The 13,836-nt window shown below is 43.2% G+C and overlaps 2 protein-coding genes across 3 annotated transcripts in view; one reads left to right on the plus strand and one right to left on the minus strand.

Moving 5' to 3' along the window:
* Positions 1-13,836, minus strand: part of iqgap1 (IQ motif containing GTPase activating protein 1) — a 115,963-nt gene that overhangs the window by 32,517 nt on the left and 69,610 nt on the right. Inside the window, exons 2-3 of one of the 2 annotated variants that reach the window (XM_055220989.1) lie at positions 4,296-4,348; positions 631-733 (exon numbers count right to left, since the gene is read on the minus strand). In XM_055220989.1, the coding sequence (XP_055076964.1) occupies positions 631-733; positions 4,296-4,341 (149 nt within the window). In that variant the 5' untranslated portion in view covers positions 4,342-4,348. Of the gene's footprint in view, positions 1-630; positions 734-4,295; positions 4,653-13,836 lie in introns of those variants that run through there. The other variant, XM_033983583.2, reaches the window with a different exon arrangement.
* Positions 5,367-8,275, plus strand: cartl (cocaine- and amphetamine-regulated transcript-like). Its single transcript, XM_055221006.1, has 4 exons — positions 5,367-5,430; positions 6,497-6,653; positions 6,931-6,996; positions 7,687-8,275. The coding sequence occupies exons 2-4, from the start codon at positions 6,513-6,515 to the stop codon at positions 7,792-7,794; spliced, it is 315 nt and encodes a 104-aa protein (XP_055076981.1). The 5' UTR covers positions 5,367-5,430; positions 6,497-6,512; the 3' UTR covers positions 7,795-8,275.

A 13,836-nucleotide genomic window follows, 5' to 3' on the forward strand; every position in this document is an offset into this window, starting at 1 on the left:
GAATCAAAAATCTAATACTAATAGATTTAAAAATGAGTATCAAAACTAGATACTCATTTGAGCAAGTATCGATACTAAAAAAAGTCACATTCATAGGACAGAAATGAACCCTTCCTAAATAGCTTTAGAATGATCTTGAGCTGTATAATAAGAACCAGACAGACTAGTATATGTCCATGGACCACTAAGGAACCTACCTGAACGACTGAGGGATTACACAGATATAAGGCCACATGTGAATATAAAAGAAGGTGCTACCATTTAATGTTGAAAGTGACATTCTATTGTCTAAAAAAAAAGAGTGTTTTTTATTATCATCGTGGTATTGGCCCAGTCATGTGACTCGTTGCTAAAGAGCTGCCACAGGAAGCGTTTCCATGACGACGGCTTCTCTAAACAATCACTCTGACTCACTTCCTTCCTCTTTACAATAAAAAGTATAAAGTGCTAAAGAACTCAACCAGGACTGAACTAGGACTGAACCAGGACCCAACCAGGACTCAACCAGGGATTAAATCAGGTCAGAACCCAGACCACCAGAGAGGGTAAAAGGGACACAGGGGTGATGGGTGATAGGCCACAGGAGTCACAGGTCACAGGGGTCATAGGTTATAAGTCAGGGTGCAGTACCTCTTGGCCTCCTCCAGATGGCACAGGTACTCATAGGCCATGTTCTGCTGCCGCCGCTCATCCATCTCCTCGGCCGTGAGACGCTCCACGCCATCAAGCACCGCTATCAACAAATGAACAAACAATATTAATATACCAATATATGCATAATACACAGATATACAACTACAAACACATGTGAGAGACTCCATGCCTACACGCACTGCTACATTTTTTTAAATTTTTTTTGGGAGTTTTCAAACAATTTTAAAACCTTTTTTGACAGTGTTTGCTAATGTGTGCATTGTGTCTCATGGTAACAGCTGAACATTCCACCATAGGCATACATGTAGAAGATCCGCAGTGTGATGTCACAAGTATCAATATACAAATAGTATAACGCATGTGAGTAATGGAAAATGAAAGAGATGCTCCACGTCATCCAACACCACTTCAGATTATATATATATATATATATATATATATATATATATATATATATATATATATATATATATATATATATATATATATATATATATATATATATAAATAAAATATTAATACAAAGACCATGATACAGCCACCATGCACATCCAAACACCATAGTGGTAGAGAATTCCCATAGAAACTAACAGCGTCTGCTGTAATAAAAACACTTTATGGGGGTTTCAGATATCGTGGATTATTGTTGCACAATGGGATGAACACATTATCAAGTGTAGAAGAAAGCCTGAGCCTTTAATTGCATTTACAAAGCTCTAGAGTGACAGTAGAAGTGGATTTCTGCAGCTCAACGGGCTAGCAACTACTGAAGCTGTAAATTAATGAATTTAATTTATTTAATTTAAATATTTAATTAATTTTTTTTTTTTAATTTGGTTTCATTGGAATGATTCAAAGACATAGAGAGAGTAGTTTAGAGAGAAACAGCCCCAAATGCTTTTTGCTAAACACTATTCATTTACTTAACATTAATTTACTGCTTAGAAATTACAAAATAAAATCACAATATTAAGTTAAAAGAGTGTTTTTGCGTGTTTATTAGATTGACATGAGTCATTTAGCTGCTAACAGGCTACAGCATCTGCACTTTAGTTAAAACACAACCTGTTTTCACCAATTTATCAATTTCACATCAATTAAAGTGTCAATATCAGTCTGGTCCTGGGGCAGTCTGCTCCTGGGGCAGTCTGCTCCTAGGGCAGTCTGCTCCTGGGGCAGTCTGCTCCTGGGGCAGTCTGCTCCTGGGGCAGTCTGCTCCTGGGGCAGTCTGCTCCTGGGGCAGTCTGCTCCTGGGACAGTCTGCTCCTGGGACAGTCTGCTCCTGGGACAGTCTGGAGACTTGACCTGAAGTTTAAGGTTGAATAATGACATTTTTCGCATTAGAAATTCAGACCCTGAGAACATAGCAGCACATTCAGAGGAGAGACGGAGGGAGAGGGAGAGACGGAGGGAGAGGGAGAGACCAAGAGAGAGAGGAAAGAAGGGGAAATGCGGAATGAGAGAGCGAGAAGAGAGGGAGTGTAAGGGAAAGCGAGGGAGAGGGCGGGGTGAGGGAGAGAAGGAGAGAAAAAGAGAGGGAGAGTAAGGGAGAGAGAGAATGAAAAGAGGAGAGAAAGTGGAGGTTCTGTTCTGAGGTTTGGCGTCTGCAGTTTCTGTGTAAATGTCACATTTCACTGGTAGCCGAGGAGACAGAGGATACTCCCCTGCCTGTCTGCCCCTGTCTGCCCCCATCTGCTCCTGCCTGCTCCTGTCTGCTCAGATGTGAATGCTCCTATACGCTTCCTTTAAAACATAAATCGCAAATCTCATCGCAATGTCAAAAGAGATTAGAAAATTCGAAAATCAATTTTTTCCCCCAAAATTGTGCAATCCTAGCTCAAGCTGTGGAGGCTGTGTCTTCTAAATGTGTCCTAAACATGTCACACTACAGCAAGGTCACATGCCCTAGGCAAAATTGATACATGTTTGAATAACCCTTTATTATTAGTCTACATCTTTATACATACTTTATGCTGAGTCTACATCTCCAAAGCTCAAAATGCTTTGTTCCACCTTGTGAGGTCATGAAGTGGTAGTTTTGAAGTTACCAGTTATCTTTTACTTTTAGTTCAGTAGATTGGAAATTCCAAGGCTGAAATTATCCAAATGATTCCAGTGAAGGTGTATGAAGCATGTGCACTTCTTGTATTATCACATGACATCACAAGGTGGAACAGAGTTTGAGTTTTCAGTTTGAGAGAAGTTTGTGTGTTGAACATGTGTGACTGAAACAAAAGACAACTCCAGGTATGTTTGTGATGAGGAAAAAACATTCTAAGATAGATCAGAAAATAGTATTATACGGGCCCTTTAAGTATCTGAAACATATGGACACGTTAGAGTCCGGCTCAGAGCTGGACAGTTGATGTGTCCTCAGGCAAGACACTTCACACACTTCTCCTCGTGTGGAGTAAATGAATAATGCTTTCAACTGTGAAGTGACTCTGAGCATCCGGAAAAGAAGAGAGAGGGGGGAGAGAGGGGGGAGAGAAGGGGGAGAGAAGGGGGAGAGACGGGTGGAGAGACGGGTGGAGAGAGGAGAGAGAGACGGGGGAGAAAGGAGGGAGGGAATGCAGTGAAAGAGAGGACTGTTCTGGAGCGGAGGTTACAGCAGCAAATGGGGAGGGAGTGGGGATGAGAGGAAGATAAAGAGAGAGCCCGAGAGAGGGAGGAGGGGGGAGGAGGGGGGAGGAGGGGGGGGGGGGGGATAGAGGTGACGCAAGGAGACCAATGAAGTGTGTGCAGGTTTCAGACTGAGCAGACTCAGCCTAGAGTAGCTGATGAACCAGATCAGAAAAAAAAAAAAAATACTGGTCTAAACCTGGCCTAAACCCGGTCTAAACCTGGTCTAAACCTGGTCTAAACCCGGTCTAAACCTGGTCCTTAGTCCTGCTCCTGATCTAAATCCTGGTCAGGTTTTCCTTCAGGTCTCAGACACAGATGGAGTTTGGAAATGTGGATCATTGTATTTTGTAATTACAGTTATGACAGAGCACACCTCATTGCTGCCTCACCCATCCCCACCCATCTCCCTCACCCCACCCACTTCCTTTCTAACTCTCTCCCCTTCCCTCTCATTCTTCCTCTCCTCATCGAACTCCCTCTCCCTCTTTCCCTCCTCCCTCTCGCTCCTCTCCTCTTTTGCCCTTTCTTATCTCAGTCCTGATCCTGTGATGCTCCAAAACGTGAGACACCCGTGAAAAGCTTGTCCAAAACAGTCATCAATAGGCTATTCTAAACCTGCACCAGTCTTGGTTTAGCCCTGTTTTACTTCTGGTTTAGTCCTGTTTTTTTTTTCTCTTTTTCATTCAGTCTCTAAATCACGCCCCTACAAATTGTTTGCAAAACTTCTTCAGGACTTTCCCACGACATTTTTAAAACCTTCACCTGGTCTAAACCCAGTCTGAAACTGGACTAAACCCCGACTAAACCTGGTCTAATCCTGGTCCAGTCCCGGGTTTTGGTTCAGTTTTTTCCGTATGCGTCATTCTAGTCGTACTTTGGGGCTGTTTTTGGAGCTGTTTTTGGCACCATTTTTGGCACAGATCTGATGCGCTTTTCTTTCAAACGCGGAAGTCCCGTGCGTGCTGCAGAGCGCGTGCGTGTGCCGTGTATGTATGTGTGTGCGTGCGTGCACTCACAGCCGTATCGGGGGCGCGCTCCGTCGGGTTCCTCTGAGACCGACATGGTCCTGGTTTAGTGCTGGTTAAGTCCTAGTTTGGTCCAAATTCTGTGCGTAATCCCTTTGGTCCGGACTCGGTTTTGCGCGAGACCTCTGGGGGTTTCCTTGTCTCCTTTTGCACCTTTTCCAACTCCTGGTTTAGTCCCGGTATAGTCCTCGCTCAGACCTGGTTTTGGACCGGCTCAGACCTAGATAAGTCCCGGGTTCGTCCCAGATTTTGGCCGCGCTGTAGAGCACTTTTGGGGACTTTCTGCTCCAGTCTCGGGTCTTGGTCGTTTCAGCGCAGACTGGCGGCGGTGTGCGCGGTGACGTCACTGGGTGTGTTCGGAAAAAAGTTTCAGGAAAAGTTTGGTTTGAGAAGGCGCCGTCTGCGGGACAGCGGAGGAACTGCCGGGACTCTCAGAATCTGAATCCTTTTTTTTTTTTTTTTTTTTTTCAGTCACGCAGTTGAGCTACAACCAAATCTCACCGTGAAAATATGATACATCACATCTGGGATGAAAAAATAAACTCACATTACAACTTAAAGTATGTCACTTTACAAGTAGAAAGCACTTTTTTCATCATTTTGGTTGTGTTTATTGTACTGAAAAACACGTGTCCATACTGTGAGCAGTAACGGCAGTAGTAGTAACAGTAGTAGTAGTAGTAGTAGTAGTAGTAGTAGTAGTAGTAGTAGTAGCAATAGCAGTAGTACTAGTTGTAGTAGCAATAGTAGTAGTAGTAGTACCAATAGTAGTAACAGTTGTAGTAGTCCTAGTAGTGCTTACAGGAGTATTTGCACTTGTAGTGGCAATGGTAATTTAGATCAAACAGTGGCTCAGCATTTGCCCACTAACCCAAAAGTTTGAGGTTGGATTCCTCATCCTTCTGTTAGGTTAAACTCTCCTCTCTCTTTCAACCTCTGTGATTGATTATTGATCCAGGTTCTCATCCAATCAGCAGTGAGCTCTAGGCCTAAGGGCGGGGCTTACTCTATATAAACTCCTCCTCTCTCTCATCAGTCTCATTCTCTCAGTTTTTTATCGTTTTCTGAAGCTTGTCGTCCAGACCATCTCGCCACTTCCTCCACCTCCTCCATCTCCTGAGCTCTGGTAAGGCCATCCTCTGCTCCTGTGACCCTGTCTTTTGCTCCTCTAACCCTCTCCTCTGCACCTAAGGAAACTCTCGCCTGCTCCTCTGTCCTTCTCCTCTACTCCTCTCTTTCTCTGACCCACTTCTTTGCTTCTCCACTGCTGTTTCGCCCCTCTCCTCTGCTCCTCTAACTCTCTTATCTGCTCCTCTGACCTTCTCGTCTGCTCCTCTAACCCTCTCTTCTGCTCCTCCGGCCTTCTCCTCTGCTCCTATGTTTCTCTGACCGACTTCACTGTTTCTCCTCAGCACCATTAGCAAACTCTCATATGCTCCTCTGTCCTTCTCCTCTACTCCTCTCTTTCGCTGACCAGCTTCTTTGTTTCTTCTCTGCTCTTTTTCCCCTCTCCTCCGCTCCTCTAACTCTCTTATCTGCTCCTCTAACTCTCTCCTCTGCTCCTCTACACCCTTTACCCTGCTCCTCTGAGCCTCTCCTCTGCTCCTCTTCTTTAGGGATAAAGTCTCTGCTCTTAGACTGACTCTGCCCCCTCTCGTCTCTTTTGGACTAGAAAAAAATTGCTGAAGCTTTCCTTGTGTCCACTAGATATTATTCCAAGATTCTATGATAATTCTATTCTATTATATTGTTAAAGTTGTGAACTTGTCTCTGATATCTGGTTGTTTTCCCACTGCCCTGAAACATGCTGTGGATCAGCCATTCAGTAAAAAGCCTAATCTTGAACCAAATATTCTTTCTAACTTTAGAGCTTTAAATTAGTGATAAATTCCAATCTGGTTTTAAATCCCTGCACAGTACTAAAAGTTTAACTGTTGGCTCTGGGAAAGATGCAGTTCTTTTGCTTTTCGACCTATCCGCTGCCTTCGACACAGTGGATCACAACATCTTTCTGTCCCGTCTGGAGACACATGTTGGCATAAGTGCACAGCACTTTGTTGGTTCCCCAGAGCTCTACATTAGCGCCAGCTCTTTTTACTATACATGCTTGCCCTGGCTGATGTTTTTAGACAGCTCCTCCTCTGCTCCTCCTCTGCTACTCTGACCCTCTCCTCTGCTCCTCTGCTCCTCAGGCCTCCTCTGTGAGACATGCCTCGCTGCTGCCTCCTGCTTATCGGTCTCGTTCTGGTCCTGATCTTCGACCAGAGCCGGGCCCAGGTGGATCTGAACCAGTCCAGAGAAGATCTGGACTCTGAACCAGACCAGACTCTGAGCCGAAAACAGGATCTGGTGAGTCCTGCTTTAATTCTGCTTTAATCCTGCTTTAGTCCTGGTTTAGTCCTGATTTAGTTCTGCTTTAGTCCTAGTTTAGTCCAACTTTAGTCCTGCTTTAGTCCTGGTTGAGTTCCGGTCAGTCCAGGTTTAGTCCTGCTTTAGTCCTGGTTCCATCCTTGTTTAGTCCTGGGTTAGTCCTGCTTTAGACCTGGTTTAGACCTGGTTTAGACCTGGTTTAGTCCTGGTTTAGTCCTGCTTTACTCCTGGTTTTCTCCTGGTTCCTCTCTTACAGGTAGAGGCTCTGGAGGTGCTGCTGGGTCAGATTCAAACCGCTGACAAACGAGGCTCCATTCCAACGGTCAGTGATCTTCATCCTCCTCATCATCATTGTCACCTCCTCTCCCCTCATCTACTCTATCCTCCTCTCCTCTATCCTCATCTCTTCTATCCTCGTCTCCTCGTCTCCTCTATCCTCATCTCTTCTCTCCTTGTCTCCTCTCTCCTTGTCTCCTCTCTCCTTGTCTCCTCTCTCCTTGTCTCCTCTCTCCTTGTCTCCTCTCTCCTCGTCTCCTCGTCTCCTCTCTCCTCGTCTCCTCTCTCCTCTTTTATTTATTGTCATTAGTTCCAGTTTAATTAAACATGTATTTTTAATGAACCTCGTTATCTATGGTTCAGATGGAGTACTGTAGAATGGATTTAGTCTTGGTTTATTCCTAGTCCAGTCCAGGTCTAGACCTTGTTTTGACCCTGATAAGACCCTGTCCTCGTTAAGTCCTTGTTTAGTCCACTTAAAGTCCTGGTCTAGTTCAGTGTTTGGATTTATCTTTTAATTAAAACATTCTCATTATAAATGTCTTTAATTAAAGCCGCCAAGCTCAGCTCACAGTGGCAGAGTTGTTAGCCCCAGGTCTGAAGAAGTCCTGGTTCCTTTCTGAGGAAAGGATCAAAACCCCTGCCCCTTCTCTGCCCCTACTCCCCTCCTCTACTTCTCTCTCTCTCTCTCTCTCTCTGTATATATGTATATGTATATATATATATATATTTACAGTGTGGGATGGGCGACCGCTGTGCTATGAAGTTCGGCCCTCGCATCGGGAAACTGTGTGACTGCGGACGAGGAGCAAACTGCAACTCTTTCCTCCTCAAATGTATCTGAGAGAACAACCCCCCCCCCCCCCCCCCCCCACACACACACACACACTGCAACACTGCAACTCTTTCCTCCTCAAAGAGACATTAAAGAGGGGGTACTATGCAAAATTGAGTTTTTTGGAGCTTTTTACAATGTTGTAATGTACCCCTATTAAAAACATGGCTGAAGAGGTTTTAGATGTCATCCATGCATGTTTGAGTAATCTAGCGAACTCTCCCAAGCCGCTTTCGAACCCTCTTTACAGTTAGCAGTACAAGCCTGTACAAGGCTCCACCCACAAACCTACATCACCCATGTTCATGCACGACAATTCTCCATAAATATACAAAAACACGATACAAAACTGTACATGGCAATTTGACAAACCCAATACAATGTGCAGTAGTTTCATTAACAGGATGCACACTGTTTGTGTTGTGATATCACATTTTTACATTTTTACCTCTTGGCTTTCTATATGTTATGTATTAGCAGTCAATACCCCATAGAAGTAAAGTACCCCTTCTTTAATTATAATATCTAATGCTCAAATCTAAATCTCAGATCTGCTCCTGATTTTCAGACTCATTCTGTGGTTCAGTTCTGAGTATCACCAGGTGATTTTATTAGAGTTCTCTTGTGCTGTAAACATCAAACTCAGATCTGATTATCAGGTTATCTGATTACTTTGTTATCTGATTATTCTGTTATCTGGTTACTCTGTTATCTGATTACTCTGTTATCTGATTACTCTTTTGTCCGATTACTCTGTTATCAGATTACTCTTTTGTCTGATTAGTTTGTTATCGGATTACTCTGTTGTCTGATTACTGTCATATGATTACTTTGTTGTCTGATTACTCCATTTAGTCTGTTATCTGATTACTGTTTGGAGGATTTTTCTGATGCTGGAGCATGCTCGCGAGTGAATTGTGAGTAATCATTTTGCATGATTCTGAAATAAAACCCTTGAAGGTGATTTCGTCTGGTGTGGATGTAACTCTTCATCTGACTGAATAAAGGAGTGTACATATATAAATATACAGCCTCTGGCCTGAACGACTCGGCTCCTGCTCAAACCACTTCATTTAGACGTGTGATTCTTTTTATGTTTTTTATTGATTGACAGTTTCAAAGTTACAACTGCGGCACAAACTGCTTCTGTAATAAAGAAACATAGAGCACAACAACTCCTCCTGCTCCTCTTCCCTCTCTCTTTTTTTCAACTCTCTCATTCTTCTCTGCCCCCCCTCCACTCCCCCTCCCTCTCTCCTCTCCTTCTCTCCTCTTCCCTATCTTTTTCTTCTTCCCCTCCCTCTTTCCTTCCTCTCCCCCTCTCTCCTCTCTCTTTTTTATGACACAAACCAAATCAATAAAACCATTAAAGTTTATTTTTCGCTTTTATATCAGACCAAACAACAGAGGAACCGAGAGGAGAGGAGCAAAGGATGAGAGGAGGAGAGGAAGAGAGGAGGCGGAGAGAGGAGAGATGACAGGAGGAGAAAGGGAAGCAGAGGAGATGGTCAGAGAGTCAGATGAGAGGGTCAGAGGAGCAGAGTAGAGGGGCAGATTGGCAGAGGAGGAGAAACCAGAACCAGGACTAAAGCAGGACTAAACCAGGTCTATACCAGGACTAAACCTGGACCAGACCAGGACCAGACCTCTGGCCTAAGCATCCTGGCTCAGGTGTGGTGGATAAGAGTGTCCTCATGTCCCCTGAGGTCACAAGAGAAAAACAACCAATCAGAACGCAGAATGAGCTATGACCTCTGACCCCTGGGATGACCCTCGCTTCAGGCACAGAGTGATTTAGACTCCTGATCGGCTCCACGAAGCATCCTCATCTTCATCAGCTCAAACCCAAAACGGGAAATTCTAATCTTATTTAAGTTTATTCTTAAAGTCTCTGTACCTGTTTCATTCCCATGTATTTGAGTAAAATGTGTCTCTCCTCAGAACAGATATTATAGGAGAAAGAAAAGGTGCACTGTGTGTTTGCTGCATGTGTGCATTGGTTGGGAAGCCTCTACTGATATATTGTATGAGTGTACTGTCTGCATTTAATTATAAAGCGTTTTACTGTCCAGTCCACTAACTCATCATGGTGAATAATTAGGATGCTCAGAATACATAAAGTACGTGAAGAATAACTTTGAACCACCGCAAATTGTTTTAAATGAACTCGTTTTGTTTTTACCTTTTAAAGACTTAAAAAAAAAAAAAAAAAAGAACAAAAAATAAGGCAGAAAAGAAAGAAATCTCCCTTTTCCTGAAACTGTACCCTGGGGCTCATAGTTATGTCCCCCTCATGTCCAGCGTATGAACGAACAACAACAAAATCTGTTTAATGACTCTATGATCAATAACATTGTCAATACAACCACTATACAACTGTGTCCAGAGAGGATGCAGCGGAGAGGGTCAGCGTACCAGAGAAGAGGGTCAGAGGAGTAGAAGAGAGGGTCAGAGAACCAGAGGAGATGGGTCAGGGGAGCAGAGGAGAGGGTCAGAGGAACAGAAAAGAGCATCAGCGGAGCAGAGGAAAGGGTCAGAGGAGCAGAGGAAAGGGTCAGAGTAGCAGAGGAAAGGGTTAGAGGAGCAAAAGAAAGGGTCAGAGGAGCGGAGAAGAGGATTGATTGAGTTTAAATCTAAACTGCAGCCTGAGGGGACGTCACAGTTATAATGGAGTCGTTTTCATAAATTAAATCTACATATTTCAAATTATCGTCAGTTTCATTTTAACGAAGGCTTGAGGCGTTTACACTAAGACAGATTTGTAAAGCACTGCAGCGCTCCCATGTGCTCACTCTGAGTTCTGACCCCTGCTCACATATTTACACATGAACAGCAATAGAGAGAGAGGACGTCTTGGGATGTGTGAATGGAGACATTATTCAGTGTAACTGGGTTAAACCTGTATTAACCCACCCTTCAGTGTCTTTGGGTTAAACCTGTCAGAGCAGTGGGACCCATCTCTCAGCTCTTGGTCGAGTCTTGGTCAGGAGTACCTAGATTTTACCTGTTGTGCATGTTTTGGGTTGATAGGGGAAACCAGAGCACCCACATTTCACTTAAATGTCCCCGTGTCCCCGTTTCAACCATAATCAGTAGCTCTGAGGAGGAGCAAGCGTCCCGTGGGAGTGCTGTCTGAACCATTCTGAGGTTTTATAAAAATGTGAATTCTTTGAACCTCAGGGACTTAAAGAAAACATGTTTGAAAAATGAAAGACAAACTGCTCCTTCATCTTCAAATGTCCTCAGCAAGGGAACAAAGGAGTCATTACAACTGCAAGCAGGAATAGAGGCTCTCCCCTCACAAACTGTCGGGGGGCGCTGGAGAGTCATGTTTAAAGACAGGACTTTAATTCATACATTGTCGTTCTGTCATAACACATGCTTATGTCCAGGTCACCACAAATCCAGGTCCTTCTTTGTCTCAAAATGGCAGTTCAGGTTTTTGCTCCTAACAGAACAAAAAACTGCACCAGAAATTTGCAGGACAGATTTGAACCACATGAGTCTTTGGCTGAAAACTCTGAGAGAAAATATCAGAAATATGAGAAGAGTTTCGCTTTCAAAGATCAAGGATTCTGCCTCCTGCATCCCACTTCCTGAGTCCCACCTCCTGGGGTAACCTGGGCGACACTGACCCGGAAAAGGAGGATTTGCTCAAAGCTTTAAATACGGGGCAATAAACAAAGTAAAAGAAGTAACATTCAAAAGTTTGCACCAATTTTACCCATGCAATAATAATTCAAGAAAATTCTATATAAAAATCGATACAAATTGCAGATAGATAGATAGATAGATAGATTGATTGATTTTGCTGCTAAAATATGATATAAAGTAGGTTGATTTGTGTAAAATGTTTAATGTTAAAGTCAATGCATTGGTTGTCTGGGGGGCTTTAAAACGGCTCTGTAGTCCGTATAGAACTTATTCAGCAGCCTCATGCAAAATAATACAACCCGACTGGCAATGGCCCGTGGCAATTTCTGTAATAAAGGTGAATAGAGCAGACACAAGCACAATAGGTCTGCTTTAAGAATACACTGTGAAATAAATCTGCTGCCTTAAACCCCTGATAAGGATGTTTTTCTTTCCTTTTTTCATTTAATTATTTTTCTGTTGTTGTGTTCTCTTGTTGTCTATGTTCTGTTTTAAAAATGGAAGAAAATAAATAAAAGAAGAGACAGAGACAAAAGACAGACAGGCAGGAGGGAGCATTAAGAAAACTACAGTCACACAGGTCAAGGTGGCAGGTGAAGTGGAGATTGTGGTTAAATAAATGCATGGAGTTTGTGGACTCATTTATTCAAATAAAATAATAAGGTACAATTTAAGGTGGACTTTGATCATTTCTCATTAAAACAGTGAACCTCCTGTTAAGTCACAGGCCCCTCCTCCATCTTAGATATGACATCATACTTTAAAATGTCCAACAACTAAACCTGTTTAGTGAAGATTCCACTTCACAGTCCAGACTGCCCCCTGGAGTGAAGGATGATCAGGGGAGAAGGGGAGGAGGGGAGGGGGGTCGGTGACTGATGTTTTCATTAGGAGTTGTATCTTTAATGAAGCGTAATTGGGAACAACTGTGTGAGTCACTTCATCACAAACACACACGCTTATATACCCACAAATGAACCCGCCTGCACACGCACACACGTTGGGTTTCCATGCTTCTGGGAACATTCCATTCACTTCCATTTATGTCCTGGAGACTGATTCAAACTGTAATGAAATGAAACCGTAACCTTAGCCTGAACCCTAATCATAACCTAAACCCTAAACTTAATCTTAACCTTAACCTAAACTCTAACCTTAAACTATTTGAACCCAGATCTGAAATTTAAACCATATTTTTTAATAAAGGATGTTTGTCCCATAAGAGACAGGTCTCCATGATGTGATTGTGTGCGCAGTTTAGTCCCCACACTGTGAGAAATGCACGCCCCCACACTCACAGAGGAAACTATACAGCTGTCACTCGAACGCAGCATCTATCACTGACCAACAATACACTGAACCAGAGGAATTAGAACAACTAAGACACTTCCTCTGATCCTGTCTGCTCCTGCCTGCTCCTGTCTGCTCCTGTCTGCTCCTGTCTGTTCCTGTCTGCTCCTGTCTGCTCCTGTCTATTCCTGTCTGCTACACTGGCTCGGTGTCATCTATGTATCTATAACCTGCACATCTAAAGTATGACACCCAATCCTTGTTTTACAATTAGGACATTTTAAATCACAATATTCATCTAAAACGACATAATACAAACAGAGTTGGCGTCGCCGTGAGCGTCATCATAACAAAGTGCCGCTTGCTGTTTGCCCCTCTTATGCATAGCTGCACATCACACTAGTACTAAAATAACTACACGTCAGAATCGTACATATATCAAAGATTAAGAAAATAAAACTGAAGAAGGAAGTGTGTACATCACAGTGGGTGTGTACCGGTGGAGGTGAAAAGGGGGGTTGAATGGAGCAATGACATCTTGAATACAGGAGAATAAAGATTGCTCAAACATGAATCACTAAATACAACTTCAGAAGCTCATTGAGAAGGAAACTAAAACTCTATCATGGTTAAAAGCTCTGAAAAGTCCAGTTTGCACAATAGCTCTGATTTACCATGTAAAGACATGAATCTGAATCAGAGCAGTACAGAGCGATACTGAAGTTTTCAACTATTTAAATGTGAAAGTTTTGACTCTGAGGCGTTCTGTGGTTGGGAAGGCAAGCACAAAACCATTGTGATGACAGAATAAAAAGTACATGAATGAGTTTTAGTGTTAAGGCCCATAGTAATGCTCCATAGTGACAGCTCCTGCATCTTGTGCTGTTTGTGAGTTGAAACTGCGTCACAGATAATTACAGGCTCTTATTTTGAAAAAACACCACAGATAATTACAGGCTCTTATTTTGAAAAAGAACATCACTGTCAACTTTAATAACAGAGTGAATAACAACAGCCTCCCCCTGACGGAGTTTCACTGTAAAGTCCAGATCAGATACAGCCATGGGCAGGGGGGCAGGGGGTTAGACAGGAGCAGGGGGGCAGGAG

The sequence above is a fragment of the Periophthalmus magnuspinnatus genome, chromosome 3, assembly GCF_009829125.3.
Source record: "Periophthalmus magnuspinnatus isolate fPerMag1 chromosome 3, fPerMag1.2.pri, whole genome shotgun sequence".
In the NCBI taxonomy this organism is placed as follows: Eukaryota; Metazoa; Chordata; class Actinopteri; order Gobiiformes; family Gobiidae; genus Periophthalmus; species Periophthalmus magnuspinnatus.

Bases quoted from the DNA above. Each gene is read 5' to 3' on its own strand.
- cartl (XM_055221006.1), top strand. From the start codon at position 6,513: ATGCCTCGCTGCTGCCTCCTGCTTATCGGTCTCGTTCTGGTCCTGATC. The intron at 6,654-6,930 runs GTGAGTCCTGCT...CCTCTCTTACAG, and splicing joins TGAGCCGAAAACAGGATCTG to GTAGAGGCTCTGGAGGTGCT. The intron at 6,997-7,686 runs GTCAGTGATCTT...ATATATTTACAG, and splicing joins AACGAGGCTCCATTCCAACG to TGTGGGATGGGCGACCGCTG.